This window comes from Artibeus jamaicensis, unplaced genomic scaffold, assembly GCF_021234435.1.
Source record: "Artibeus jamaicensis isolate MK-2021 breed Jamaican fruit bat unplaced genomic scaffold, CSHL_Jam_final contig_456, whole genome shotgun sequence".
NCBI classification, from domain to species: Eukaryota; Metazoa; Chordata; class Mammalia; order Chiroptera; family Phyllostomidae; genus Artibeus; species Artibeus jamaicensis.
Window position 1 is genome coordinate 471,206 of NW_026521839.1, and position 14,364 is coordinate 485,569.

The 14,364-nt window shown below is 49.0% G+C and overlaps 1 protein-coding gene across 1 annotated transcript; it reads right to left on the reverse strand.

The window, feature by feature from the left end:
* Window positions 1-1,569: 1,569 nt before the first annotated feature.
* Window positions 1,570-2,902, reverse strand: POU4F3 (POU class 4 homeobox 3). Its single transcript, XM_037163328.2, has 2 exons — window positions 2,783-2,902; window positions 1,570-2,466 (listed from the first exon to the last, which is right to left on the reverse strand). Exons 1-2 carry the CDS (start codon window positions 2,900-2,902, stop codon window positions 1,570-1,572), a joined length of 1,017 nt encoding a protein of 338 aa, XP_037019223.1.
* Window positions 2,903-14,364: the final 11,462 nt, after the last annotated feature.

The following is a 14,364-nucleotide window of genomic DNA, read 5'->3' on the forward strand; positions in this document are numbered from 1 at the left end:
ACAGCAGTCAGGCGTCAAAGTCTGTATCTGAGTCCAGTTGAGCAAACAGAGGCTGACGGATTTATGTGCTCAGGGATGCATGGTGGGAGAGTGACTTGAAACACTGAGGTCGGGGTACCAGCGGCAGGATCTCCCCAGAGGAGAGCAGGGTGAGAGGAGGAGGGTACCAAAGAAGAGGACAAAGGAGAGGAGATGGTGGGAGACTGGCCTGCCTAGAAGTGACTGCCCAGCCCTTTTGGGCTCTCACTTTTAAATTTTTTCCAAAATGAGTACTCCTTAGCATCTGAGAAAGAAAAGCACTGCAATTCAGGTTGAAAATAAAGGATTTATTTTAGAAGTTAATTGAAAGAGTAAAGAGAGAAGAAAACTTAATATTTATTTGCATCTACTCAGAGAACGAAACCAAAGATCACACAGCAACACGCGAATTACATGAAACAACGAAATATAAAATGTGATGGGGCTCAATGGAGTGAGGTGAGAAGGATCCAGACCAGTGATCTGGCCCCTCTTTCCACCCAAAACTGTAGGTGAACCTCCACCCAGAGGTACCCATATAAGGGAGGTGGAAAGTGACATTAAATAAATAACAGGAAATAACGATGCTAACAATAACAATAAAAGAGCAATGAGGTCAGCCGTGTTGGAAGGACTTGCATATGATTCGGAGAAGTTACAATTACTTTCGAGAGAGGCCACCTCTATAGTGCGCTGGGAGTCTGGCTGGAGGCACAAACTGGGGTTGGAGAGTTCTCAGGCCATCGGGAACACTGTCAATCCCTAGCTCTGCAGCAGCCAGTAATTACCACTTCAGTGCCATCAGATAGTAGAGGATGGGCCAGACTAGGTGTCCCCTGCTGCTTGCAAACAGCTAAGTGATCCCAGTATGTGGGCACTTTTCTGGAGTCCGACCTATGTGGAGAACCGGAGAACCGCTCAGAGTCCAGAACTCCCCGCACACTTTTCCTGAACTTAATCCATGCTACCTTAGAGAATTTACAGCAAACCAAAAAATGAGATGGATAAAATTGAGGTGGGGAAGGAAGTATAAGGCTATCCTTTGGAAACATACATGATTTTATATATTCTAAATAAATCTCCAGTATATGTTTGTTCCCCAGTTAGACTTTGCATTATTATTTATCACTTTCTTCCCATCCCTTCATCCCTTGCCTAACCGTGCTTAGCAAAGTGGCCCCTTCACCGCAGTCCCGTGCTCGAGCCAATTCACTATCCCCTTCTTTTGGGCTTCTGCCCGGAGGTCGCGCAGTCCGCGTGCCAGGGCGTTTTTCAGCACCACGGACAGCACAAAGTCCCTCCAGGCCTACCCTTCATGACTTTTTACTTAGCACCAAAGCTTTCCTGGTGAGAATAGAATGGAAAAAAGAGAGAGAGAGAGAGAGAGAGAGAAACAGAAGGCCAGAAGACAACCAGATGGGATAAACGGGAAAGCCTGGGGCTTCGGGGAAGAGAGCCTGACCTGCCAGAAAACGTCTTGGAGTCCCCCATAAACGTTCCCCCGGGATGTACACTGAGCTTTCCCCGCCCGGACGCTGCGCCCCGACGCAGTCAGTGGACAGCCGAGTACTTCATTCGTTTCTGTTTCTGTCTCTGGTTGCAGAACCAGACTCTCACCACGTTCTTTTTAAGGTCCAGTTTCTCCGCGATGGCCGCAATCTTCTCGGATGAGGGCCGCGGCTGAATAGCGAAGTAGGCCTCGAGTGAGCGCTTCTCTGGCGCTGCGATGGACGTGCGTTTGCGCTTTCGCTCACTACCACTGAAGAGCTCCGGCTTGCTGTTTTTCTCTCGGTAGGCAGCCTCAGCTTCCTCCAGCCAGGCCTGAAGCACTGGTTTGAGCGCGATCATGTTGTTGTGCGAAAGAGTGAGAGACTCGAACCTGCAGATGGTGCTCTGGCTGAGGGAGCCTACGCCCGGGATCTTGAGGTTGGCCAGAGCCGCGCCCACGTCCGCCTGAGTCACCCCCAGCTTGATGCGCCGCTGCTTGAAGCGCTCCGCGAAGGCCTCCAGCTCTCGCGGGTCCGACTCCACATCGCTGAGGCATGCGGGCATAGCGCTGTGAGGCGCCACGGCATGTGGGTGACTCATGCCCATGGCCTGGTGCAGGTGGCCCATGGCGCCTAGGTGATGCGGATGGATCTGCGCTGGCATCACAGAGTGCTCCGGTGCGCCCAAACCGCTGACACTCAGCGTGGGCGAGATATGCTCCAGCAGGTCGCCCTCGAGGCCCTGGTGCACCGCGTGGTGCGGGTGCGAGGTGAGTGCAGCCGGGTGGGAAATGGGCACGGTGGACGAAGTGGACGTGCAGGGCACGCTACTCATGGTATGGTAAGTGGCGTCGGGCTTGAATGGATGGTTCTTGCCGTGGGAGACGATGTCCACGGCCGCCAGAGCTTCGGCGCGTGCCAGCAGGCTCTCATCAAAGCTTCCAAATATATTACCCTGCAGCTGCAAGCGAGAAGGCGCACAGCACGGTCAGTGGGGAATACTGTCAACTCAGGATTAAAACACATTTTCAAGCAACCAAGATGTCTCTCCTCAAAGCCCAGGTCATAAAAATTAATACGGAGACAGAGATTCTGCTGGAACAGACGTGTGGATCAGAGACATGAATGAGAGAGAGAGAGGGCGCCGGGAGAGAGCGCGGGGGAGACAGGCGAGGGGTTCAGACAGCAGCGATTGTTCCGGGAGACATGAAAAAAACATGAAGCAAGTGCCTGTCAAAAAATGTGCCTTAGAGCGGTAATTATGCTCCACTACGTACCTGCGGGGCTGGGAGGCAGACCCGGCGCATGGCCTCGGAGCCGGAGTGCAGGCTAGAGAATTTGGGTTCTTGAAGCACCGGGTGCATGCCGAAAGGCTGCTTGGTGTTCATGGCCATCATCTTCGCGGGTCTGGCAGGGAGGCAGCGAGGGACATGGATCAGGCTCGTCTCGCTCGCTCGCTGCCCTCCAAGTGAGCGCCGCTCAGCGCCCGCGCTCCCCTCGCCCTCTCGCTCTCTGCCTCCCCTCTCCCCCACCTGCTTCTTCACTCATCTTACAAGCAGCCTGCCAGGAAGGGCCCGGGAGCGCGCAGGCGTGCTCGCGCGCCCGGGATTCGCAGGTGCCTCAGGAGCGGCAAAGCCAGGCAGCCCTTCTCCGCGCGCCTCCTGGCCCGCCACGACCACCCCCCGGCAACGCATTTATACCCTGGCCAGTCCGGGCCTCTCTGTGTCTGCCCCGCCCCGCCTGGCTCCAGCTCCGCTGACCTTCTGGATTCTTTCTTCCTCTTCGTGGACTTTGCCCGCAAAGTCCCAGACCTCTCTGTCCTGTCCCAGCTCGCACTGCCCAGATCGAAGAGCAGCCCCAGCCGGAGCGGGGCCCAGAGGCTGACCCTACTCCAGCTCCTCATCACACGCACGAGCGCGCGCGCGCACACACACACACGCACACACACACACTCCTTGTCCGACCGCCTGCAGCCAAACTGCCCATTTCCAGGGCCCTCCTGGCCTGACGCCCGAGCCGTCCACTAGAGTCCAACCTCACGGAGCAGCTAAGAGGCGCCTCCAATCACCCAGACGGTCTGGAAGGGCGAGGGGCTGCCATAATGAGCCCCAGGTGACCCCCACCCCGCAATTGCCCTGCGTGGTGGAGGCCGGGGACGTAACTGCTTGCCCAGTCCAGGAGACCTGTGGCTTCCTTCTCACGTTTACCTTTCCAGCTTTTGCTTAAGACGACTTGGGCCCCGCCCCCCTTCCCAACCCGCCAGCCTAGGAAGCTTACTAAGTACTTTTTAGAATAGTGATCTCGGGGCTATCCGAAGACCTTGAAAGTCTGTCAGTGCACTTCTGCTGGGCCGCCTGATCTTACAAACCCCATTCCTCATAACAATAGCTGCCATGTTTGAGGTCCTAATATGTGCTAGGCAACCTAGAGAGTTAGCTCGTGATGTCCTCACACCCTATGGAGGACGTACTGTTATCCCGTTTTACAAAACAGGAAAACGAGGGTCGGAGAGCTTAAGCGACTGGCTAAGACAACGTCGCTCGTTGGAAACAGCCATTCATTCATTCACTCGCTCATTTCGTTATCCATTCCACAAATGGTGGCCTACTGAGTGCCAGATACCAATGTAGGGCTCTCCAGGCTCTTAACCACTTGGTTACTTTGTCTTCCTACATGAAATTTTGGGACCGAATGGCTCCGGAGTTAGTATTGCTCCGCCCCCGCCTCCCCTCTGCTCTCATCCCCTCTTCTTTCCTCCTCTCCTCTTCTTTCCCTGCGCTAGTAAACATCGTGAATAATGGATGGGGAATCCTGGGACTGTGGCCACACGGCCCTCCAAAGAAAGCAAAACCAGGTTCGGAGAGAAGCCCTCAGCGCCCAGCTGAGCCCCTGTCGCCTCCACCCAGGGAGAGGCTTTGGGGTTTCGAAGATCTGCCCAACCCGCGGCTGAACCTCTTGCGCCGCGGGGTGTGGCCCGGGCTCCCAAGATGTTAATATGGTGGGTGGCGGAATGTTGGATACGCCACCCCTGGGCCAGCCTAGATTCCGGGGGCTTACGGTCCTCGAGTCTCGCCAACGCTTCTCACCGCAGAGCCCTTGGAGGGAACGGGGCGGGGTGGAGGGGTGTTCCGCTCTGCAAACTACATAACATGGCCCAGCCCACGGGCGGAAGGTCAAGCAAGGCCCTTTCGTTAAATCTCCGTGAGCCTCGGTTACCTGGGCTCTAAATGGGAATTGCACTAGTGCTTGCTTTCTTGGGTTCTGGTGAAGACGTTAAGAGCTAAACCACACAGAACAGCACTGAGCGAGGATCCTTAGTGCTCAGTAAGTCTCCTTACAACCTGGTGCTTTGGGGCACAGGCCCTGCCCTTAGGCTTGTCTTGCTGGCGGAGAGGCCTTGAGCCACCTCAGGGTCTCTGTACTGTACTTTCCTCATCTGTTAAATGGAGATAATAGTTTTTCCTACACTGATGCTTGTGAAGAATATACCCTGAGATAAGCAGTTGGCACAGTGACTGCACACTAAAATCATGGAATAAATATTCCTCTCTTCTTCCTCCTTCAATTTAAACAGAAAAAACATTTGGGAGTGGGAGTGGCCTGGGTTATCTTCCTGGAGAATGGCTGATCTGCATGTGCAAACTAGATCCTTGGTCTTCTCCATTCATTTAGCTCCTGCTTGGTGCCAGATCCCACACAGAGGGCTGGGACACAGCTGTGGATCAGATTCCTTCCCCATGCTCACAGAGTCACCAGTCTAAAGTCAACTGTAGGAAACTGACTGGAAACTGCCCCACAGTGGAGGGATGCGGATTCATGCACAAGACACAGAGCAAGGCTGGTGGGATTCTTGAACTACAGATTATGCACCAGAACTGTGGGCCTCAGGAAGGCTGGGTTTTGGACAGCATTCTAAAGCTCGGTCTATCCCACAAGAAGAGAGCTGGGCTAAATGATTGCTAAGTGCTTCAGTCCTAGCAAAAACCTATCATTCTGGTTGATTTAAGTGAAACACATTTTAGCAAATCAGAGCTACTTTCCAGGGACACTCATCTCCCCAGAAGCTGCATGCAGTGTTATTTTATCACTCACCAGCATTTAGGACCATTTGTTCTTGTTTTCTGCCTAAAGCCAAACGAGAAAAGGGGATGGGAAGCTGGGAATATTGCATACCTCAGAGAAAAATCTGCAACTAGCCTGGCCCATGATACCCTGAGGCCCATACTCACTCCATAATGCTCTAGGCTGCTTGTGATGCTGAACCTCCAGAAACGGAGGGAACGGCCCATCCATATCCATCCTTCCCTGCTTTGTCCCCTCAGGGGCTTGGGAGATACTAGCCAGTATTGAGGTCAGGCAGGGGTCAGAGACAGAGGAAAACCAATTGGCCCCCTTAGGCCTCCAATGCTGACCTTCAGCTCGCCAGCCTCCACTCCAGCATCCCAAGGCATTAGGATCACAAATCAAAACCCAAGCCTGCATCTGGCAACCTATGTTCCCTAGGTTTTTACTATTCTTCCCTTTAAGAAGGTCTACTAGCAGCTCTAGGCAGCCAGTAAGATGACACCCATCCTTAGGGACCAGTCTTTCTGAGAAGGCCCTAGAGATAACAGACTGGAGAAGAAAGGAGGAAAAGACCATACAGAATGCAATAGAAATGAAAGCATTAGAATACAGTTGATAACATTCTAGACACTTTATAGGATTTGCAAACTTAAATTCTGTTAGGGGCAAATCTAGTAAAAATAAATTATCTGTGTGTATAAAAGGGAAGATTGGGATTGTGATAAACTGGAGAGCACATGTCCCCACCTTTTCTTAAATGGATGAATTTAATCATAATTAGACTACAGTTAAAACACATACACACACACCATGTAGGACAAACAAAATCTGTCTGAAGGTCCAAGTAAGAACCACATGTGCACTTATGCAAGTGGCACTAAAGGGACATTTTTTTTCTCTTTGCAATCATTTCAGAATATTTACTGACAGCTAGGTCTTGTGATCTGTTCTGTAGGTAGAGCTCACACTGTTTCAGGGGCTCACAGTCTAGTGGGGATAGAAAATTGCCACATGGAAGTAGAAATCAGGACACAAAGCACTATATCCTCCAGATGGACTAGCCCTGTAGGGATGCTGGGGTAGGGGACAGAAGCATTTTCCTGTGGGCTGGTGGTTTTCCACTTTACTGAAAGCAGGAATCATCCATAGTCTCTGAAAATCACAGGACCACAGAGACTTTGACCACAAGGACAAAGGTGATTTTTAGTAGACATTCGTGATTAGCATGCAGGTGACCTGGACTCAAAGAGACAGTTTTCATTCTTTGAGGTTTTTTTGCATCATTCTCTATTATCCTTTAGTAAGAATGTGCTGTTTTATGGTCTCTGCTCCTTAAAGAACCCTGGGACTTCTTTGAAGATGAGTTTTATTCCTCCCTGTGTCTCCAGTGCTACGTCTATGGGTGAAGCATCATGTAGGAGCTTAATACAATCATTTGTGTTGAATGCATGCATGCATGAATAGTCTCTCCAAGGTTCTGACCCATGATGTATTGACAAGAAGAGCCATTTAGGGAGTGGTCCCTGAATGCCAAGCTCCAAGCTATATGCATTAAAAGTATTTTGCCAAATTCCCACATCAAGCCTGTGAGCTTGATATTATTATCTCCATTTTACAGATGAGAAAACTGAGGCACAGAGAGATTGAAATGCCTAAGGCCAAACAGTTAGGCATGGTAGAGTGAGGAATGGAACTTAGGTTTATCTTAATACCCTGGGCTAACATCAGTTTCAAGCCTCCCAAGCTGGGGGGTTGAGGGAAGGGGGATAAGGAAGTGGGGTGACCTGAGTTTCCCTTCTCTCCCAGTAGGCCCTGCTTTCAGGGGCTCAGAAGCTGGCCCTGTTCCAGACAGGCTTCCGGAGGAGGCCAGTTGGAGAAGCCAGCAACTACCCCCTCCCACCTCCATCCCTGGCCAAGCTCCACCTCCGAGAGTTAGGGAGGGGAAGAAGGGTAGAATGGGAGATGGTCCTGATAGGGTGATAGGATGGCTGGCCGAACTCAAGATGCCATGGGGGGAGGCAGCTGGCGGGGCTGCCCGGCCAGGTGTTCGCAGCCGCCCGCCTTGCCTTCCTCTCCCTTTCTCTCATCTCCTTTCACAAACTTCTCACATGTACCCGCCGCCTGCGCAGCTGCTGCCGGACTCGCCTGTTGCCCGCCTGCTTTGCATTGTCTGCACATACCCGGAGGATCTGAGAAGCCCAGAGGGACTCAGGAGATGGAGGAGGCCTAGCATCCATGGCGGATCGGCAAGCGCCAGGAGCCCCCCTTCCCCTGAGGTTCCCCCACCCAGGACTGAATGCAGTCACTCAGGCAATATGGCTCCAGGCAGGCCCCTGACCCCTCATAGCCTCCATTTCCTTACCTGAAAAATGAGGGAACCAAGGCAAGGGAACCCCAAGAGCTTTTTCTCCATCATGCCTATTCATTGAACACATTTATTGAGTACCTATTATGTGGCAGCCAGAATGTTAGGAGACAGGAGTTCAGCTACAAATAAGACACACACACCTTACTTTTATTTACCCCCTACCCACCCCCACTCCCCATGATGCACCCACTGCAACTGATGCTTCAGCAGTTGCTACAAGATACCCCCCAAAAGATACCTTCTAGTAGGGATAGCTGATATAGAGAAAATAAACCAGGGAGATGGAATAGAGAATGTGTGGGCAGAAAAGGGAGGAGTGACCTTTGAGTCAAGGCCTGAAGGACAAAATGGAAGACCAGGGAAGCAGTAAGTGTGCAAGCCCTGCAGAGGGAGTCAGCAAGGGGTGGTTAGAGCAGAGCAGGAAGACTGGAGTGGTGGGAGTTTGATGAGGAAACTGTGAATGTGAGAAATGATAGTCGAAGTGCGGGCCTGGGGTAAGGGGTGGTGGGGTGGGGAGCTACAGGAGTATTTAACCAGGACAATGATAAGATGTGAGGTCTACCTCTGGTGGCCATGTAAGATTTGGTTTGCAGTGGTCCAGAACTGAAGAGAAAAACCCCAAATGTTTTGGGTTTAGTCTACAGCTTCATGGAGAATCGGGGTCAATAGTTTGGATTTGAGGCACTGTTGTCCAGAGACATCTCAGTAACCTTCTACAGTCAGTGCTTGGCTCTTTCATACCCCCCACCCTACCCTCAGGGTAGTGCCCCCCACCCTGTGTCTTATCTGTGGGCTCTAGACTTCAGAATACCTGTTTCATCAGTAGCATGACCAGCTCTTTGCTTATCCTCCAGAATCTGGATTCAATTAATACATGGTCCTATTTCTGGCACATGAGGACTGATTTTGACTTGTTCTGCTCCAGTTCAAAGTCATAAAATCAACCCCCACGTGGCCTAGTTGGTTGTCATCTCTTCTATAACCAAAGGATTAGGCAAGCCATTTCTCCTACCCAGCCAGCTTGGCTTGGAAGAGGAAGCAAGGGATAGTGGACAGAGCACAGAAGATCAGGAATCAAATATGGACACATAGCTAAGCTGCTGTGTTACCCTGGACAAGTCACTCAGGAGCTCTGGGCCTCAGTTCTCTCATCCCTACAAGGTAGACAACCTCCACAGGCCCTTTCAGTGTACATGCATCAAGGTTAAATGTTAGAAGAGGGTTGAAGCCAAATCTATCACCATAAATGAAAACCAAGTTCTGGCATTTCTGCAGGGAGCTCTATTTCATTGTGCTGGCTGAGCCCTTCCATGGGCACATGCTAGGTCTGAAGATACAAGAATAAACAAGGGCTTCATGGTTCTTGCTTCAGGAAGCTGAGAGTCTGTGCTGTCTTATTTAATCTTCAACCTAACTCCCTAGAAGTGAGCACTATATCTCCACCTTTACAGACAGAGAAGGAAACTGAGGCTCAGAGAGGTGATATAACTTATCTAACAGGGCACAGCTCACTGTTTCTTGTACTCTCATTCTGCCTGGCTCTGTGTATCCTTACAGATGTCCCATCTATGACATAGGTGCTATTTGCACCTCTGTTTCAGTTGGGAGGACTGAGGCTCAGAGAAGTTAAGTGTTCCCCTTGAGGCCACACAGGAATATGTGGCTGGGATACTATTTGAACTCAGATCTGATACTTCAGACCACAAGCTTCCCCCCCCCACACACACACACACACACACACACACACACACCCCAGTCACCCCCAGGAAGAGGGGGCAAAGCTTTCTGCCACTTGTTCACTTCCCCCTTAAGCTCTGGAACAGAAAGTGAAACAGCCATTAACCAGCCTCTGCAAATTTAAAAGAAAAAAAAACACGAAGAAAAAGAAAGGTAGAACAGAAAAAGGAAGAGGGAAAACAAGTGAAGGTTCCGCTCCCATCAGGGGGGAAATCGGCGTCTTGTCGCCTAGCTCCATGCCCTGATTTATGATAAAAAATTTAGAGGAAATCATTTATATTTTAAAGGATCTAAATAGCTGCATGAAAGTTTTATCTAAAGTGCCACTGTATTTATAGGCAGTGCTTCCATGCTGGAGGTAATTAATAGATGTGTGAATCGCAGGGCTACCCGCTCTCCCGCCCGCAGGGCTGGATGGCGGCGGGCTTGGGCACTCGGGGACCGTTCGGGAAGGGGCAGCAGCAGTGTGGAGACCAGCGCGGTACCTCCTCCCTCCCCAACCCCCATTCCACCCAGGCCCTGTGGTTTATGCAGCCTTTGCTGGGACCCCGGAGATAACTCATAATAGACTAGCGGATGCGCCTGAGTAGTCGGGGCCACGGTTCCCGGCTGGCCAACTTCTGGTCTCTTTCAAGAGAGGTCAAAAGAGAGCTTGTGGGTGGGGCCCCTTTCCCTCGTCCTGCCCGCAGCTAACTGCAGGGGATATACAGCTCCACTCTGGGCGGTTTATAACTCTGAAAGGTTCTCATCAATGAAATCCTGGGCTCCCCCACCCCAAGTTAGCCAAATTCCCCTCTCTCCCTCTAGCCCCTGCTGACGGTGTTCATGGCGGGTGCTTGTTTTGGAAAAGGAACCAGCTGAGATGCCAGCAGCCCTCTGCTTACTTTAATTAAAGCTGTGAAATATTGATGGTTTTGGCTCTCTTTGTGGCTGCCACACCTTTCAGGCAGGGAGAGAAGCCCAGGGATGAGCAAGTTAAGGAAGGCCAGATGGTTTCCCTTCAGAAACATCATATAGACCTAGAGAGGTGTTACTGCCTGAGATCATCATCCAGCCCTAAATAATTGATGGGTCCCCTGAATTTGAAAAGGAAAAGATCCACTAAACTGGAAATAATCGTGATGACTCATTGGGGTTGAACCTTTATAAATTGGGAGAGGGCATGCTTACCTCGTGGGCTGCACAAAAGGCACAAAAGGCAGCTGTCTTGGCCACTTCCTTCACTGGGTTCCTTCCAGCAGAGCCCTGTTGAACAACTTCCTGTTAGGATCTAGGACAAAGAGAGCCTTCCCTGTCCAAACACACTCCTTCCCCTTCCTTGGGGAACCAAAGGCAAACATTTCCTACAGAGGAGAAACTATCCAACTCCCTTTTTAAAGCTCTTTAATTTTCAATGCTCTGATAATGTATCACCAGAAAGTGGGTTGAAAAGAGACTTACAGAATCCCCAATTTACTGCACCATTAAATTTGAGCTGGAGGGCAAATGTGTGTGTGAGACTGTGTATGTGCATGAGACTATGTGTATGTATTTATGTATATTATATTAACTTGTTATATTATTATAACATATATTAACTTGTCCCATGCCCCCAAACACAATGATACTGATGAAGTTGCCATCCTGGGGCATCCAGACATTTTGACTTTTGACCTAATGGGTTCATTTATGGGACCTGGAAGGAGAATGATGTTGGTATTGGTGGTGGAGATCTTATTTTCCAAGACCCATGCCTTCTATCTAACCCAATCTATTTGGGTGAGCTGGGGTAAAAGATTGTTTCAGCTTCTGACATAAATTTAACCTTGCTTTTGATATGTTTTAATACATTAGTCTAGAAGAAGTTTACAGACAGTGCCTCCTCTTTACTAAAATGCATCACTTTACAAACCAAAAAATACTGTAAACACCACCCCATTTCATTTCTTCCCATGTATATTTATCTATAGTTATTACATTTATCAAACACTTTTTAAATATAGCAACTAGGACGTGACGGTCTGGCCCATCATTGGGTTCATCATTCAAGTTCTAGTTGGTTAAAAATATAAAGATCTTGAAAGTTTCTCTACTGCATTTTCAGACATTTTTTTCTTTCTGTGACAATGGCAGTTTACCCGTTTCTTCTGCTCTTTCATCCTTCTTCACTAGCAGTATAGAGAGTTGTGCATGCCTTTGCGACAAAGGCTTTTAAAATTCAAAGTCAAAGCCCTGGCTGGTGTAGCTCAGTGGATTGAGCACGGGCCTGCGAACCAGACAATCGCGGTTCGATTCCCAGTCAGGGCACATGCCTGGGTTGCAGACCAGTTCCTTGCAGGCCAATTCCCAGCAGGGCACGCATGAAAGGCAACCATACATTGATGTTTCTCTCCCTCTCTCCTTCCCTTCCCCTCTAAAGATAAATAAATAAAATCTTTAAATAAATAAATAAATAAATAAAATTCAAAGTCAGATCTGGTGGTAAACAGAAAGACCTGGAAATGAACATCACATTGTAAAGGGCTGGAAGCCTCATAATATGGGGGGGGGCACTCTGTTCCATTTCATTTCACATTTAAAATCACCTTTTTCTCTATAGAGAAATGGGTCAGCTTTTACAGAAAGAAATTTCTGCATCCTTTGTGAATTCATGGTAAATCTTCCTGATTGATGAGTCCTTGATAATTGCTAGGGGCTGTGTGATAAGGGATGGCCAGAGGGCTGACGGAATCAGAGAAGCCTTCTCTGAGTTGCTAAGGCCAAAATGAGGAGAAGGAACCAGCCATAGGACAATCTCTAGGAAGAGTTTCTGGACAGAGAGAATAGTAACTGCTGTTCTCCAAGCTGGGAATCAAAAACCAGGAACAAGGCTACTGTGTCTGGAACCAATGAAACAAGAGGAAAGGGAGATGAGGTCATACAGGTGAAGGGATCAAATAGGACCTTATGAGCCCTGGTAAGAAACTTGTGCTTCATCCTAAGTGCAGTGGGAGATTTTAAGCAGGAGCATGATATTTTGATAAAAGTCTCATAAAAAGGGACAAACCTAGGCTGGAGGCAGGCTGTTGGCAGCGAGGTTTAAAAAATAAAAAACAAAAAAATATAGTACTCTTGCTGTTCCCTCTGGCTGGAATGCTCTTCCTCCAGAGAGTCACATGACTCACTTTGACACATCCTGTCCTGGGTGGTAGGCTCAAGTGTCATACAAATGACACCATACCCTGACCATACAAATGTCAACTGTCTCACCCCATCCCCATTTATTATTTCACCCTTCTTTATTTAGCTCCATAACACCCATCATCCATATACCTTACCACTGTAGTTTACTCACTAGTTTCTTGTCTATTTTGCTAATAGAATATGAGTTTGATGAGGGCAGGGACTTGGTTTTAGTCCCTTCTATACTCCTAGTCCCCCTGCCTGGAGCTCAATGAATATGTATGGAATTAAAGGATTGACCTGAGTTGGGTCTTGACATCTGATTTTTAAGTGCAAGGAGTGACACCACTTGTACTATTGATTTGGCATGTATTTTGAAAAGTTCAGCTCCATCTATATTCCCTCATTCAGATCCTGATGACCAAGGGGAGGCCACAGAGTTTGTGTGTGTGTGTGTGTGTGTGTGTGTGTGTGCGTGGTCTCAGAAGATATCAAAGGTGAGTGCCCACTGTGGTCACCAGCCTCACCTTGCACTGTGTTCCCCACCATTCCGATCTTGCCCAAGGGCTCTCAAACACGCTAAGTCCATTCTCATCTCAGAACCTTTGCCTTCTTGTTCCCCCATCTGGAGTTTTTTCCCCTCATTTTCTCGTCTGCTACCTCTTTCTTGTCTTTCAGTTCTTAGCTCAAATGTCACCTTATCAGAGAGGATGTCCCTCACTCTCCCTGATCACTCAGTCAAAATTATTTCCATCTACCCTAATCCCCCCATCAGTCACTTTCTATCCCATCACTATGTTCTAATTTTTCTGCCTAGTACTTACCCCTATTGTAAAATTACTTGCTTCTTATTTGTCTATGTGGTTATCACTCACATACTTTCACTAGAACATAAACTCCATGAAAGCAGATAAGGTCAACCTTGCTTTTCATGGACTCTCCCGTGCCTAGAACACAGCAGGCACTCCAAATGGTACTGAATGAATGAATAAATGAATAAGTAAGTCAAACAAGCCAAGGTTGGCCTGGAGCTGCAGAGTAAGTGATTGGCATTGCCCAGGAAATCCAATTCCCAGTTCCCTCCTCCCCTTTCAACCACATTGCCTTCCCGATGTATGTGGGAAAAGATACCCAAAAAGATAAACAAGAAGAGCTGAAACTTTCAAAGCCCAGACCACAGGGAAAATGCTGAGCTCTTGCCGAGGAAAGAGGAAGCATGTCCTAGCTCTGGAAGGATCACTGCCTTCCATTGTTCACCTGAGCCTTTGGGTCAAGAAAGCAGATTTCTGACATCATAAAACCAATGAGGACAAAAACCAAAACCAAAAAAAACAACAAAAACTTGACACTGGCTATGACATGACTGTTCCACTGTACAATCTGATCGAGGAAATGTATCTAGGATTACCCAGACAGTCCATTATTCATGAGCTAAACGTCCAGGCATCAATTACCTGGCTTGATGCTCTTATTCATTAAGGAGATTGAACAGCCCAACTTAACAAAGCAGGAGAAAGTTGCTAAGTAACAGAAGTTACCTGACCAGCC